Source organism: Mytilus trossulus, chromosome 1, assembly GCF_036588685.1.
Source record: "Mytilus trossulus isolate FHL-02 chromosome 1, PNRI_Mtr1.1.1.hap1, whole genome shotgun sequence".
Classification (NCBI taxonomy): domain Eukaryota; kingdom Metazoa; phylum Mollusca; class Bivalvia; order Mytilida; family Mytilidae; genus Mytilus; species Mytilus trossulus.
The window spans coordinates 31,135,085-31,149,507 of NC_086373.1; the positions used below are offsets into that span (position 1 = coordinate 31,135,085).

The 14,423-nt window shown below is 33.5% G+C and overlaps 1 protein-coding gene across 1 annotated transcript; it reads right to left on the bottom strand.

The window, feature by feature from the left end:
- Positions 1–1,392: 1,392 nt before the first annotated feature.
- On the bottom strand, positions 1,393–13,421 carry LOC134707517 (uncharacterized). The gene is made up of 8 exons (XM_063567331.1): positions 13,296–13,421; positions 10,895–11,083; positions 9,882–10,097; positions 9,116–9,253; positions 7,721–7,888; positions 5,373–5,484; positions 3,591–3,937; positions 1,393–1,805 (listed from the first exon to the last, which is right to left on the bottom strand). Exons 1-8 carry the CDS (start codon positions 13,366–13,368, stop codon positions 1,735–1,737), a joined length of 1,314 nt encoding a protein of 437 aa, XP_063423401.1. The 5' UTR covers positions 13,369–13,421; the 3' UTR covers positions 1,393–1,734.
- Positions 13,422–14,423: the final 1,002 nt, after the last annotated feature.

Consider the following 14,423-nt stretch of genomic DNA (forward strand, 5'->3'; position numbering starts at 1 on the left):
TAAGTTTACCAGGTTGACACGACTTATGCCACCAATGTGCAAGGAACTCTTCATCCTTTTAATTAACAAGAGCTCATTTACAAGCACTTCTTACTATCCATCAGAAGGTCGAATATCCATATATATGTGACCGTCCCATGGATAAAAACAAGTGCATACGAGTCCACCCAAGGTTTTTGATATATTACTTACATTTGTATTTTTATTTTAAGAAAATGGAACAATCAGTATTGCTTAAGTGCTGCTTCTTTAGTTAACAGAGGATAGTTTACAACTTCTTATAAAAACAAGTAGACGTGGTATGATCACTAAGGAGCTGATTCTCAACAAGTGATCAAATGAAGTAAAAGTTCATAATATGTTTTAGTAGTTTTACAAGTGTTTTAATGCTGACACCAAAGAAAAAGGAACGACCAATTCAGACCTCGGAGTTCATCTCCAGGTTTTATATGCTGTTTATATTATCCAGTTTTTAGTCTGTATTTGGCGGACTGTTTTTATAAGTTTGCTTATCCTTGTGAACTTTTTTCTTTTGACCATGCTGTTGTCCGCATTTCCTCAACTCATTGAGTTTGATTGTCCGTTTAGTATTTTCTGTGTGAAATATTACTTTTTAAATCCCCCTATATGAAATCTCTTTAATTTCAGTATAGACATTTTTACAATTTGTTCAACTATACTGTGAGTGCTGCTCATGTTTTCTTTCCTCTTTGTTCGTCAGATGAATCGAAAGTGTTATTGGTTAGGTTTGTGTGGTCTGAAGTACTGTCCAATAATTTGGTAACAAATATTTCACTATTTTTTTTAAACAAACAAATCGGACCAGAATTAGTTCTCCCATGTAATGTAGTGTGTTTAAGAATCACATTCGATAAATGTTTTCATGGTTTCTTTTTTGTATTGTGAACCTAGATGGCGAGCAGCTGATCGTGTTGTATTGTGAGGTCGTGTAAATGAGCAAAACAAGTTTTTTTTATTCGTTAGAATTGCAATACCTAGATTTATGCAAGTGATTTTTAGCAAGTTGCTGTTTATTTTATTCCACTTGAAAGAGACTGAAATGATTGGTAATTGTAATGACCCGTATAATATTTAGGATGTGCAGCATACACTTATATTGTACATAAAATGTGTCAGAGACGCACAATATTTATCTAATTATCGAGTAGAAAAGAAGTTATAGGCATAATGCAACTTTCTAATTGAGGTCTAACAAACTTCCTTTCCAACAATAAAGTTTGTTTGATCGAAAAAAAGAAATTAGAAACAAATATGTTGTATTGTTATATGTATAACCGACTTTAAATAAATCTGTTATGCTTTATGCTTTTTTTTTTTATTTCACAATAAGAGAAAAACAATTTTATTCTCATCTTTAGTCTTTCAATACAAATAACCATAACATACTAAGAGTGTATACAAATTCTAGTCAAAATCAATCGCATCAGTGTCACTTCACACTGATGTTAATGTTCTAGTCTAAGAGATGATTACATGTATGCACATTACGGGCAGCGAAAATGTCAAACCAGTAACTTACGTCATAGATAAAAAATAAAAAAAAAGTGTTTGCATCCACATCATATTAACACAGCAGCGATTCAAAAGGAATCAGCTAACCGATTCATTGTTTTTGCTTTAAAACATCAATAATTGTTTGAAATCTGACTCTCTACATAAATTAAAACAATAAATAAGGGTCTGTATTAAATGCATCATATATATAGGTATACGTCACTGATTCAAAGAATCGTAAATATGTTTGTGTTCTGTACTCTGCAAACCCTCATATGCACTGCTAAATTCTGGAAAAGATAAAAGCAAAAAACAAAAAATTTAGAAATAAATGAGATATTTGAAATCTAAAAAACTCGCAAACATAAATTCTTTCGGAATATTAAAAAAATATAATCATCACAAACTAGTCAAAACATTTACTAAATTTTATCATTGGTACAAGGACATCATTCTTAAATATAATTCAACATGCAGACATCTTATACATTCAGGTATTTCTCATCCAATTTTGTATGGTAACATTCTTTACAAAGCACAAAAATGTCGGCATTCACCTCAAAAGCTAACAAAACCTTTAAACAGACTTATTAAGGAGGGACATAGTTACGATACTGTTGTCAGGTTATTAAAGATGGCATATTTGTGCTTTAATATTGATTCACTTATAGGGTCTTTGCATCGAAAAAAAAACCACATTTATTGTAAAACCAGGTGTTGGTATGATACGGGTTATGTTCCTCTCCTATATTGTATGATGGTATAATACTTAACCCCTATCGTGAAGGATCTTGCTTGATAATCATATGATGAAGACATAATCTTGCAATCAGTTTAATTGGGGTCTGGAGCAGGCATTAAAGTAACTACTAGTAGTCCTTTGTTAATTTATTTACCATTGTCATTTTGTTGAGTTTCTTTTGTTACCTATTCTGACATCGGAATCAGACTTCTTTTGGTCTGAGTTTTATGCGCGTATTGTTTTGTGCTTGTTTTTCTACATTAGCTAAAGGTATAATGGGAAGATTGAGATCTCAAAAATATGTTTTTACCCCGCCTCATTTTTGCGCCTGTCCCGAGTCAGGAGCCTCTGTCCTTTGTTAGTCTAGTATGATTTTTTAGTATCTTGTGTATATTTCGGAGTTTAGTATAACGTCCATTATCACTGAACTAGTATATATTTTTGTTTAGGGGCCAGCTGAAGCACGCCTCCGGATGCGGGAGTTCATACTGCATTGAAGATCCATTGGTGGCCTTCGGCTGTCGTCTGCTCCTTGGTCAGGTTATTGTCTCCTTGACACATAACCAATTTCCATTCTAATTTTTTTTAAATGAAGCTGGCGAATACTTATTGCATAACATTGTAGATTCTAAAATATTCAAATTTCTCTTTTTTTTTAATCTACAGACTTTCAAGTTTGAAACAGAAGCAGGACAAACAGCTCTTCGTCTTTTGACTGTGTACACTGAGTAGAGCGTTATCTTTTAAATAGGATTTTTTAAGTTATGTCTTGACACATGCGTTGTTAAGTGAAAAAAAATTACGAAGTGTTAATATAAGGCACTTAACAATAGATATCCTTTTTTAAATCTCGTTTTAAAAAACAAAACATGCCAATCTTTTCAAGATAAAACCTTAGCTATTGGCAAAATTGTTAATACAATCCAGTTATATAATCTGATATAGGTACTACATTTGCATCTCAAGGTGCAACCATAACCTATTGAGAAAGAATAACAAATAAACTATTTGCTCTTACTACAAGTTCAGTAAATTCAATTTTGGTATAACAAATCCATGGTTCTTTGTGTACTGTTTCTTCTTGTTCTTTCTTTTTTTTTTTTGGTCTTAACTATATATAGTTAAATTGAATTAATATTGCTGTTTGTCTCTGATGATTTAGAACAGATGGGCTTATCCTTTTTTTGACGAGACAACAACATAACATTTAAAACGCAATTCAATAAAAAAAAATGAAGTTGAAATACTAAAATATTTATCTTTAAAAGTAAGAATATTGCAATTTCAACTGTTATAGTTCTTTTAATAATTCTATATATATATATGAGCATACCTTTAACTAGACTCTTTGGAGGTTTAATAGGCTTTTTAGGTGGCATTGGTTTGTTGACCACCTGTTTAATAGGCTTTTTAGGAGTCATTGGTTTGTTGACCCCTTGTTTACTAATGGGAAAGCTTGTTTTATTTATTGCTGTTCCATTCACAACCTGTTTTGGTGGCGTTTTCGTCACAGGTAAGTCATACAAAGCTGATTTTCTATTATCCTTTTCCTGGAATGGTTCGTACTGGACTGAATCGTAATCTACTACGTTGTTTTGTGGTGGGGAAAGACGGGGAGAGTTTTCGTAAGACACGTGGCTTAACTTTGATTTTATTTTTTCTTTCTTCACGCTAGTTTTTCTGCAATAAAAGCAAACATAAATGAAAGAACATATCAGTTTGTCACCATAGTACACAATAGTCTGGTTCATGACACATGTAAAGCAGCCATGAATTGACTGCAATCCCCAATTAGAGGTTACTCGCACCTCAAGTTTTGATGAGTACGAAAAGATCACTACATTTTGAGTTATCAAGATTTTCTGCTTACGCACATTATGCGTTAAAAAAATGTTTTCTAAATCTTTTTTCTCTGATACGTGTGGAAAATCTTCTCTCTAGTGTTACTGTACCTCATCCAATGGAGAATAAAAAATTTAACGGATATTTAAATGTCTTACAGTTACGACTTAAAATTATCAGTCGTTCTTGGTTTTTTTTGTATATAACATGATGTAACACAATTTGTGTTCCAATTTACTAGTTACATAATTAATACAATTTCAAGTACATGTACATGACCCTTGTAGACATGTATCGTTCATGTATTTTGCTGACGTTATATAATTGCATTGCGCAGATGTTTAAAATTACATTGTAAACTGGCCAACCTAGTACATGTATGACTTAATAGCTAGACTACTCTATACAACTGTTGACATTTATGACCATTTTTGACAGCTGATGGATGGCCCCTATGGACTATATAAGATCCAGCTTTGGACTCGAACTAGAAAAGGACAGATTGGTACGACAGATTGGTACCAGAGATTCCGCCAAGGTCTCCCCCCTCGTGGGTAGGCTGGAACTCATGCGCTTAATATCCGAACGTACTCCATCAGGACTATACGATCACGTGCCCGTGTGAGATATTGAACATTCGAACTATTCAACTTTTAAGACAGTTTGTGAACATTCGAACATTTGAACTTTAGAATCTTTCTTGACTTTATAAATACTTAATAAAATATATTATTCCAATTACTGACTATGTTACATCAAGGATTTGTATAGTCTTACTATGCAAATCCTTGGTTACATTGACAAAAATAACGCAAAATACGGTATGGTTTTATTTTGATAATTGTCGACGGCCGATTGGTAACCTATTACAAATGTATTGTTTCAATCCATGTTATTTTAACACTGGTGGATCCTTATGTCTTTTTTTTTGTTTGTATCATTATTACAACTTTAAGGCTCACACAATGATCTAGACACATACTTTTTTGATGATTCCGCATTCACTCTCGAGTATACACTTAGTTATTGCAAACATTGATCCGAGCACAAACTGTGTGTGTTTTTAGTGTGTTTTTAGTGTGTTTTTGTCTTTCACCAGTACAAACCATGTAATGAATTGTGCTAGACACAAACTTTCTATGGTTTGCATTGACTTTCACTAGTGCAAACATGTATTGCTGACATTAACCTATATATATAGACACCCCCCCCCCCCCCCCCCCCACACACACACACACATTGACGATATAAACTATGTAATGATAAGATTTACCTTGATCCACACTTGAAATAAGCAATAACAACAATAAGCAGTATCAGTGCCAGAGCTAGAACTATTATGACTATCCAGTACTTCGTTTCTGATGCATTAACTGTATACAAATCTGAAATGCATCCATATTGATTATATACAGTTATCGTTTTAACATTTTGTAAATTGCTACCTGAACGTCCAGTGGCAAATATGTCGTATATATTTCGGGCGAAAACAGACATAAGATCGCAAAACTATAAACAAATAGGTATGTTTTGTAAAGTGAGTCGATCGAAATGAGCCGTGGGAATATTATCTATTAACGAAAATTATACTGCACTCATACTTACATCTCACTGTGACATTATGCTTAATGCTTCTCAACTAAAGACTTTATACGGCCTTTTAAAAAAAATGGATTCGAGCGTCGATGAGTCTTTTGTAGACGAAACGCGTGTCTTGCGAAAATACAAAAAATGATCATGGTATCTATGATGAGTTCATTAACTACATGATAATACTAGAACACACCCGCGAAATCGCGGTCATATACAGCTTGTGGACTTTTGTAGGATGATTTTGTGTAAAAGATATTATGTATGAAGAATTACATAAAAGTTATCAAAAGCCCTCCCCCTTTTTCCAAAGTCCGATATTTGGTTCCTTTCTGTTAAAATCAATTATACTCGTATGTCTGGCCTACGACCATAAATAATCTTCTACCTTGCAACAATGTTTCTTTTGGTAAAAGTCAAATCAAATTAAAAATTTGCACTGTTTCAAACATGAAATAAATGTAACTGCTTATATATAGACCATAGTCTGATAGTCTAAAAAATATGCTTCCATGACAATCCATCAGTGCTTTTTTTTTGGGAGCCTTATTAACATGCCAATGGTAGGATTTGAACCATGTATAAATGACTAATACCGACTAAGGCTAGTTTGAGGGGATGTTTGAGTGGTCCTGATCCCGAAATCCCGGGCTTAAAACCATGAAATCCCGAGATGCAGAATTTAAAGAAATTAAAATCCCGAAATGGAAAAATATGTTCCCGGATCCTGTATGGATCAATCCCATAAAAATTTCACCGCCCCGAAAAAGGTCCTGCTTCCCTCTGATCTCTACCTTACTTTCATTTTTGCCAAATTACTATTTTCCCTTTTACAATTTGTATGCCCCAATTATGGCCAAATAAAATTATGGTTTCTAGTCTGTGCATCCGTGCGTTCGTTTGTTCGGTCGTCCGTCCGTCTCGTCCGTCTGTTAAAACCATGAAATCCCGAGATTCAGAATTTAAAGAAATTCATATCCCGAAATCGAAAAGTATGTTCCCGGATCCTGTAAGGATCAATCCAATAAAAATTCCACCGCCCCGAAAAAGGTCCTGCTTCCCTGTAATCTCTACCTTACTTTCATTTTTGCCAAATTACTATTTTCCCTTTTAGCAATAAATTTGTATGCCCCAATTATGGCCAAATATAATTATGGTTTCTAGTCTGTGCATCCGTGCGTTCGTTTGTTCGGTCGTCCGTCCGTCTCGTCCGTCTGTTAAAACCATGAAATCCCGAGATGCAGAATTTAAAGAAATTCATATCCTGAAATCGAAAAGTATGTTCCCGGATCCCGTAAGGATCAATCCCCAAATCCCGAGCTTAAAAACACCCAATCCCACCTCCCCGAAAAAGGTCCTGCTTCCCTCTTATCTCTACCTTACTTTCATTTTTGCCGAATTACTATTTTCCCTTTTAACAATAAATTTGTATGCCCCAATTATAGCCAAATTCGTTTGTTCGGTTGTCTCTCCGTCTCGTCCGTCTGTCCCACTTCAGGTAAAAAGTTTTGGTCGAGGTAGTTTTAGATGAAGTTGAGCATGTTTTACTTATTTTAATATATATGCAAGTGGTATTACCCCTTTATAAATAGTAAACATTTCAAAGAAAACAGTAAACAGAATCAGGAACTTTCTATACTAATATAGAAATTCCCTGACAAAATACAGAGTCTCTATATATTAAAGTAAAATAATTGTAGATTACATAGAGATAAACGCAAACCATATGTGTCCTCTCTAAGACTAAGGAGGTATAATAGTTTTGATTCTTGTGATCTAAACACCATGATATGGAGAACGTTCTACGATTGGTTGTACTTGTGTCACATGTTTTACTTATTATAATTTAAATAATTAATATTTAAAAAAAAAAGTAGACAGAATACAGAGAGTCTCTATATATTAAAGTAGTATAATCGTATAAAAAAAAAAATCATTTATTGCATATTTCTATAACAAAGATTAGACAAAGATGGTGATGCTTTTATACAAAAAAAAATTGAAGGCATAAATAATAGTATTCTTACAAACCTATAAATACAGACGAATCTGTGGCTGGTCCCATAAAATCACACATTGCTCCTACAAATCCATCTTCACATTGTACACATGATCCATTTACACTGTCACATTCATTGTTTAGACAGGTCATACTGCATGCCAATACACAGTTTGGTCCGTAAAACCCAGGCATACACTCTACAAGAAGAAGATGCATATTTTATTTTAAAATTGAATGCTGGGAATTCGTTTACATTCAGATATTTAGAGATTGATTGATTATTGGTTGCTTAACGGCCAGTGGCAAATATTTCATTCATATTCAGAACGAAAATAAATTTACAACAAATACATTAGGAAGGTTCTGTACAAAAGCGGTCGGGATAAAGGTTGGAGAAATTGAGGCTATCACGATAAATGTGTGTGTGTACTGATTACGGGAAGATATTTAGCACTGCAACAGGTCACCCAGGTATATAAAAAGAAATATTATGTTAACATAGCAGTGATAAAGGTATTACCATATCGAGCCCACTTTACTTTATATACTATAAACTAAATAAAATATAAAAAGGAGAATGTTACCTAATTACTTTACATATCTTTAGTACAACATAAAGGACACGAACTTTGTCTTGGTCAAATATTTGATAAAATCATAAAAATATTGACGAGATAACCAAGACATTGGTACCCCGACGAAATTCCAGCTTGAATCCCTAGTTCAACCTTCTGTTCCACCAAGATCCCATACAGCTTACATTTTGTTTCCATTGTTCATGCAAATGCCTATATAGGCATTTAACTGTTTGTCTGCTGTTTTTGCTGTGTTATTGCAACATCATTGACTAGGCGAGTAAAACACTTAATCTATCAGATGCTGCCAATTAAATAACACTTAGTAACACAACACAACATGTGTTACCATTGGAGCAGGAACTGCTTATCAAATTCCGGAGTATGTTCGGCTATAATACTGTTATAATGATTGTTTTTCTTTCATGTTTCCGATGATGTCATACTACAATGTCATTTTAATTTTATTATTCGTTTGTTTCTCTGTCCTATATTTTCTCCCATTTATTTGTTATGTAGTCCTGTCATGTAAATAAAGGTTGCCATTTAATGTTATAAAGAACATTGCCATCAAAGCGATAGGTTTGACATGCCACAAAACCAGGTTCAACCCACCATTTTTTTTCTTAATATGCCCTGTACCAAGTCAGGAAAATGGCTATTGTTATATGATAGTTCGCTTCTGTGTGTGTTACATTTTAATGTTGTGTTTCTGTTGTGTCGTAGTTCTCTTATATTTGATACGTTTCCCTCAGTTTTAGTTTGTAACCCGGATATGTTTGTTTTTTCTCTATCGATTTATGAATTTCTAACAGCGGTATACTACTGTTGCCTTTATTCATAACATACGAGATGAACACCTCTCTCCTGAATATCCTGATTTACATCCATCAGTACATCGTCCAAAATCTGGTTCACAAGGCTGAGTAAGACAGTTAGAACTGCAACTTTCGGAACATGTATCTCCATATCGACCAATCGGACAGCCTGTGAGTAAACAGATGAAGATACATTACGTTAAAAAGGCAACATTTGGCTGTTAAAATATAGAATTACGGCATCACTCTGGTAAGATTTCAATTTCCGTAAAAAAAAATGTTATTTTATATCCTAAAAAGATTTTTGTTGACTTTTTTCGGATGAATTTAGATATGAACATATACAAACACAAATACTCTTATCTTGCGCTGTGAAACCAGATAAAATTGAAAATCATTGAATCAGTTCACAAACAATGCAACTTTTTGAAATATTGTCATTTTCTTTTTCAGCTAAAATCAGTGGGTTTCTTCGTCTTGTCAGATACCATACCAAAATATTTATAAAATAAAATGAAGGCTAAAGGTATTTGCTGTCATGATTTTATGGATTTCGAAGTATTATATGATTGATCATTTAATATTCTGAGGGGAGGAATATTTCGAAAATGAATAACCTGGCCTGTTAAGAGCTGGAAATAAATAACCTTTCATTAAAACAGGACGAAAACGAATATTCTGCGGAAAATAATCAGTATGCGTAGCAACTCATAAAATGAATATTGAATTTAAAAAATATCCTGTCCCCTCCCCAGAATATCAAATGGTCGCCCTCTCCCTTAAATATCTCCACTTACCAAATACTTCAAACTCGCACAGTTTGATGTTCATACGACGATCTGGATTAAAATACGTGACATATTTCCCTTGTGTAAAACAATATACTTTGGTTTGAATTGGATCAATGTCATCTGGGTTTCTGTTTTCCGTATAGCACAGCTGTCCAGAGTTCAGTCCCGTAGAGCTGGATACGTATATTCTGGTATCAAGTAAATACTTGACATCTTGGTCATCTGAATTTGAATGAAAGGCACTGTATCATGTACATGTATCTTTATAATATGTGGCAGTTGTTACAAAAGGCGCTTGAAAAATTGAACCCCTTTTTAATGTGTTTTAAATTATATTTTTTTTTGTAAATATTCTGTAAAGCATAGTTTTTCTTATTTGATGTATTCTTGCTCTTATCTGATACGATGATTAAAATTCTCTATAAATTTTGACTCTTTTTTTTTATTTTTAGTGTCCACTGATGATTATACAAGTTCGGTATGCTAGCTTACAAATTAATGACATTTGAAAATGTGCATGCATATTTATTGTCTTATTCCACAGAACCTATACAATGATTTTTTTGTGTTTCATTATATTGAAGATTAAGTCAAAGATACAGCAACCCGATGACACAAATTATCAATTGCTTGTTCGTTAAAAAGGTCTTTGTCAGGTCTTTGTCAGTAGGTTCGGTTGTACCTGACTATTGAGCAAGTATTTTGTTTATAAAATAGAGTTCACAGTGTGGCATCCAGGGGCGTAGAGGAAATTTTTTCGCCCTTTTGTATCAACAAAAAAATAATAAAATACCATGCTTCTCATGATGTAAATATTTTTTAGCAAAAAATCGTCAAAAAGTTTTTATATTTGTTCTCGTATTCCAGATTTCTAGATTATTCCCCTTTCTTAAAACACAGACAGTTGTCTCAAAATGTTTTCCCCTATATACCCTGATATTCCGAAATTTGTTTTCCGTGAAAAGTGCCTGTGTCTTAAAATCCTTGATCCTCCGCTGACTCACTATCTATAAACTCACCATAGTAGTAAGCATAACGTATGTGTGTAATGGTAGAGTTCTCAGTAAGTGTCAGTTGCCAAAATAGACTGTTTTCCCTTCGTTGGTTTGTACTAGCACATGTCGTGTATATACCGTCTACAGCCAAACCACTCCCATTTCCATTGAGTGTAGAACTTTGCCTGGTGTCTCTTCCTTCAGCAAGATTTACTAAAACAATCATTAAAATAAATAAAATATTTATGTGTATTTTTGTTAAGAGCATATGTGGATTTAGATAAAATCAAAACTAACAAGCCAAATTCAAATCGTAATTTTCCGGTTATAATTAATCTAAGTTTTAATTATAAGATTGAAGAATTCTTAAAGTATTAAACGCATTGTGGTCAAAGAGTTCTTTGTATGATATGAACAAATAGCGTCACACTGTTGCATGGCATTTTGGACTGCATAAACATGCAATGACCTGAAAACGCATTATGCCATCGTACTCTATGAATCAATAATACATAAATTATTCGGATCACTATGCTCTTAAAAGAAAGATGTTCTGCGCTTTTGACTATAACTGTTCATAATTATTCATCAATTTCAAACGTATTTTCTGCTTTATTTTATTTTATTTCATTTTCAAATTTTTACAACTTCAAACCATTTTAATTTAAGCCACATTTTTTTGTGCATGTTTTAATATGTACGAGATACTTCACGTTATAACTTGTATTTTTGCATTGTACAAGTTATACATGTACACTATTCATTTTCTGTTATAACATGTACAAAATTGCAACTATTACACGACATATATGTAGTTCATTCAAAGCTATGAACGAATTGCAGTGGTTTCATCAAATCTAACTGCTCGATCTTCAAACGATCGGAGTTATAACAAAAAGCTGTATAAGAACCACAGTCAAGTCATCGTTGTGAAATAGATGAACAGCAACACTCACAATCAAGTCATTATTCTAGTAAGGAGGGGGAGGACAGGGGGTACACTTCTCCCTTCTCCCACCCTCTTCTCCTTTCTCCTTCCCCTCTTCTCCTTTCTCCTACCCCTCTTCTCCTTATTTTATTTTTTTTAATTTACCGGAAAAAAGAGAGATATTTTATTTTTTCATATTTTATTTTTTCTCCAACTTTTTCTCCTTTCTCCCAGCCTTCCTCTCCTTTCTCCCATCCCCTTTCTCCTTTCTCCTAACCCCTTTCTCCCTGTCTCCCTTACCCCTGTCCCCCCCTCAGTAATACAAATTCAACGTGACAGAAACGTCAATTAGCAATTCTGGTTAAACAAAATTTTGAATGCATCTAAAACGTATGGCATTGCATCTGGATATCGAAAAATACATTAATATTGATATTTTATGTTCCCGAGATAATAATGAATTTAATTCAGTCAAACTGTTCACTCTGACAGTATCAGAATGATTGATTTGTTGATTGGAAACATATTTGTTCACTTTCGATGACATATTTTCAACATACAATCGGCATTCTCATGGAACCGAACACTTCTTGCCAACTTGTTCCTTTATTCAAAATAGAAGTTGTTCCTTCATTCAAATGAGACTTGTTCCTTTATTCAAAATAGACTTGTTCCTTCATTCAAATGAGACTTGTTCCTTTATTCAAAATAGACTTGTTCCTTCATTCAAATAAGACTTGTTCCTTTAATCAAAACTGTTTTCACGAAACTCTTTGGAAGAAATATAAGGAAGCTTGCATTATCCTTTTACTTCATTTTTAGCCATATTAGATGGTGTCTTTTCACTAAATAATTGAGAGTTTGGTGACTGTTCATGGATATATTAATCCAACTTCGAATAAAGGATACAACAAATACAGTTAATTATGCCTCATATTAGTATATTGAATTACATCTAGTAATTGACAATTAGGGTCGGTTGGAACTTAAAGACAGAAGAGATGATTTGTGATCTTTCTATAAAGCAATATTTCAATCGCGCCTTCATATGGAATATAAATTTACGATATTACAAAACTTGCATTGTACTTTATTTGGCCTTTTTAACTTTTTTGGATTCGAGCGTCACTGATCAGTCTTTTGTAGACGAAACGCGCGTCTGGCGTATATACTAAATTTAGTCCTGATATCTGAAATGAGTTTATTTCCTATCATGATTTCCCTGATAGAGGGGTGCTGCTCACAATAAAGCTAATAAACCATGTGAAGTTGAAATCATCCCTGCTGAAATTACTTTAGCATATACATGTACCATATGAAATTTACTGACCCCATATATATATCGTATTAGGTCACAAACACACCATGTATCTATTTAGTATTCGCATATATTGGGGTCATATTTGCATCAGGGTATTTGCAGGTGGAAAAAAAATGTCAACATATAAAAGTGTCACTTTGAATAAATATATGCATATGTAAATGAATATTTCTTACTTGAAGTTGAAGCACTGGAAATACACAACAAATGTAAATATATTATTTTGATTAAATCCTGGGCAAAAATCATCTTCTCAACATTATAAAACTTATAAAATCTTCTGTGTCCTTATCTTACTATGACTAAACGGATGCTGGCTCGAGGATGGCTTAAACATGTTTTTCTTGTGACGAAATACTTTAATGTTTACAAATCCGTATTTAATCCTTATTAACATGGCTAATAATACTATCTAAAATTATATTTCTATAATTTCGCATGTCATCGAACTTATTCGGATATTTCATGTCAATTAAGGTCGTGTTTTGAAAACTTCGTGCATTAGTGCATTTCTAAATATTTTGTTAGTACATTGCCTGATATCTGGATATCTTGGATAAGATTTTCTATGTTTTAATATCTGCTCGTGTAGCTTAGCATATAGACGCCGTTCTGGGTTCGTCCTTAGTACAGTTTACCTTTCTGATGCATCTGTGTTTATCTCTAAGAGTAGTTTACGCTTCTGGTGCATCTATGTTCACAACTAGTGTATAGTTAATTTTTCTGATACATCTATGTTCACAATTAGTGTGGTAAGTCCTTCTGATGCAATTGTGTTTACTCTTAGTGTAGTTTTCTCTTCAATAATATCTGTATTCAACAATAGCGTAGTTAACCCCTCAGGAGCATACCTGTTCAACCCAGTTTAGCTTTCCTTACAGGAGCATTTATGTTAATACCTTTCAGATGCAGACCTCTGTGTTCACCTACATTCAGAGACATCTGTGCTAAACTAGTGTAGCTAATTCTTCAGGCGCATCTGACATGTGTTCATCATAGACTAGTGTAAAAATTTAGAATGGAAATGGAGAATATAAAAAAGACAACAGCAGAAGGTCACCATCAGGTCTTCAATGTAGCGAGAAATTCCCGCACCCGGAGGCGTCATTCTGCTGGCCCATAAACAAATATATACTAGTTCAGTGATAATGAACGCACTCTTCATGGGATTCTTGTGTTCAACCCTTTTGTAGTTGAATTTTTCTAATTTATCTGTGTTCACTATAAGAGTTGTTAATCCTTTCGATGAATGTGTGTTCAACCCTATGTATGTGTTCATCCCTGGTATTGTTTTCGCTTCTGGT

Coding starts and splice junctions, on each gene's coding strand:
- LOC134707517 (XM_063567331.1), bottom strand. CDS start 13,368: ATGATTTTTGCCCAGGATTTAATCAAAATAATATATTTACATTTGTTG. Junction 3,938..5,372: donor TATTTCAAGTGTGGATCAAG/GTAAATCTTATC, acceptor CTTTTATTGCAG/AAAAACTAGCGTGAAGAAAG. Junction 1,806..3,590: donor TCCAAAGAGTCTAGTTAAAG/GTATGCTCATAT, acceptor TATCTTTTCCAG/AATTTAGCAGTGCATATGAG.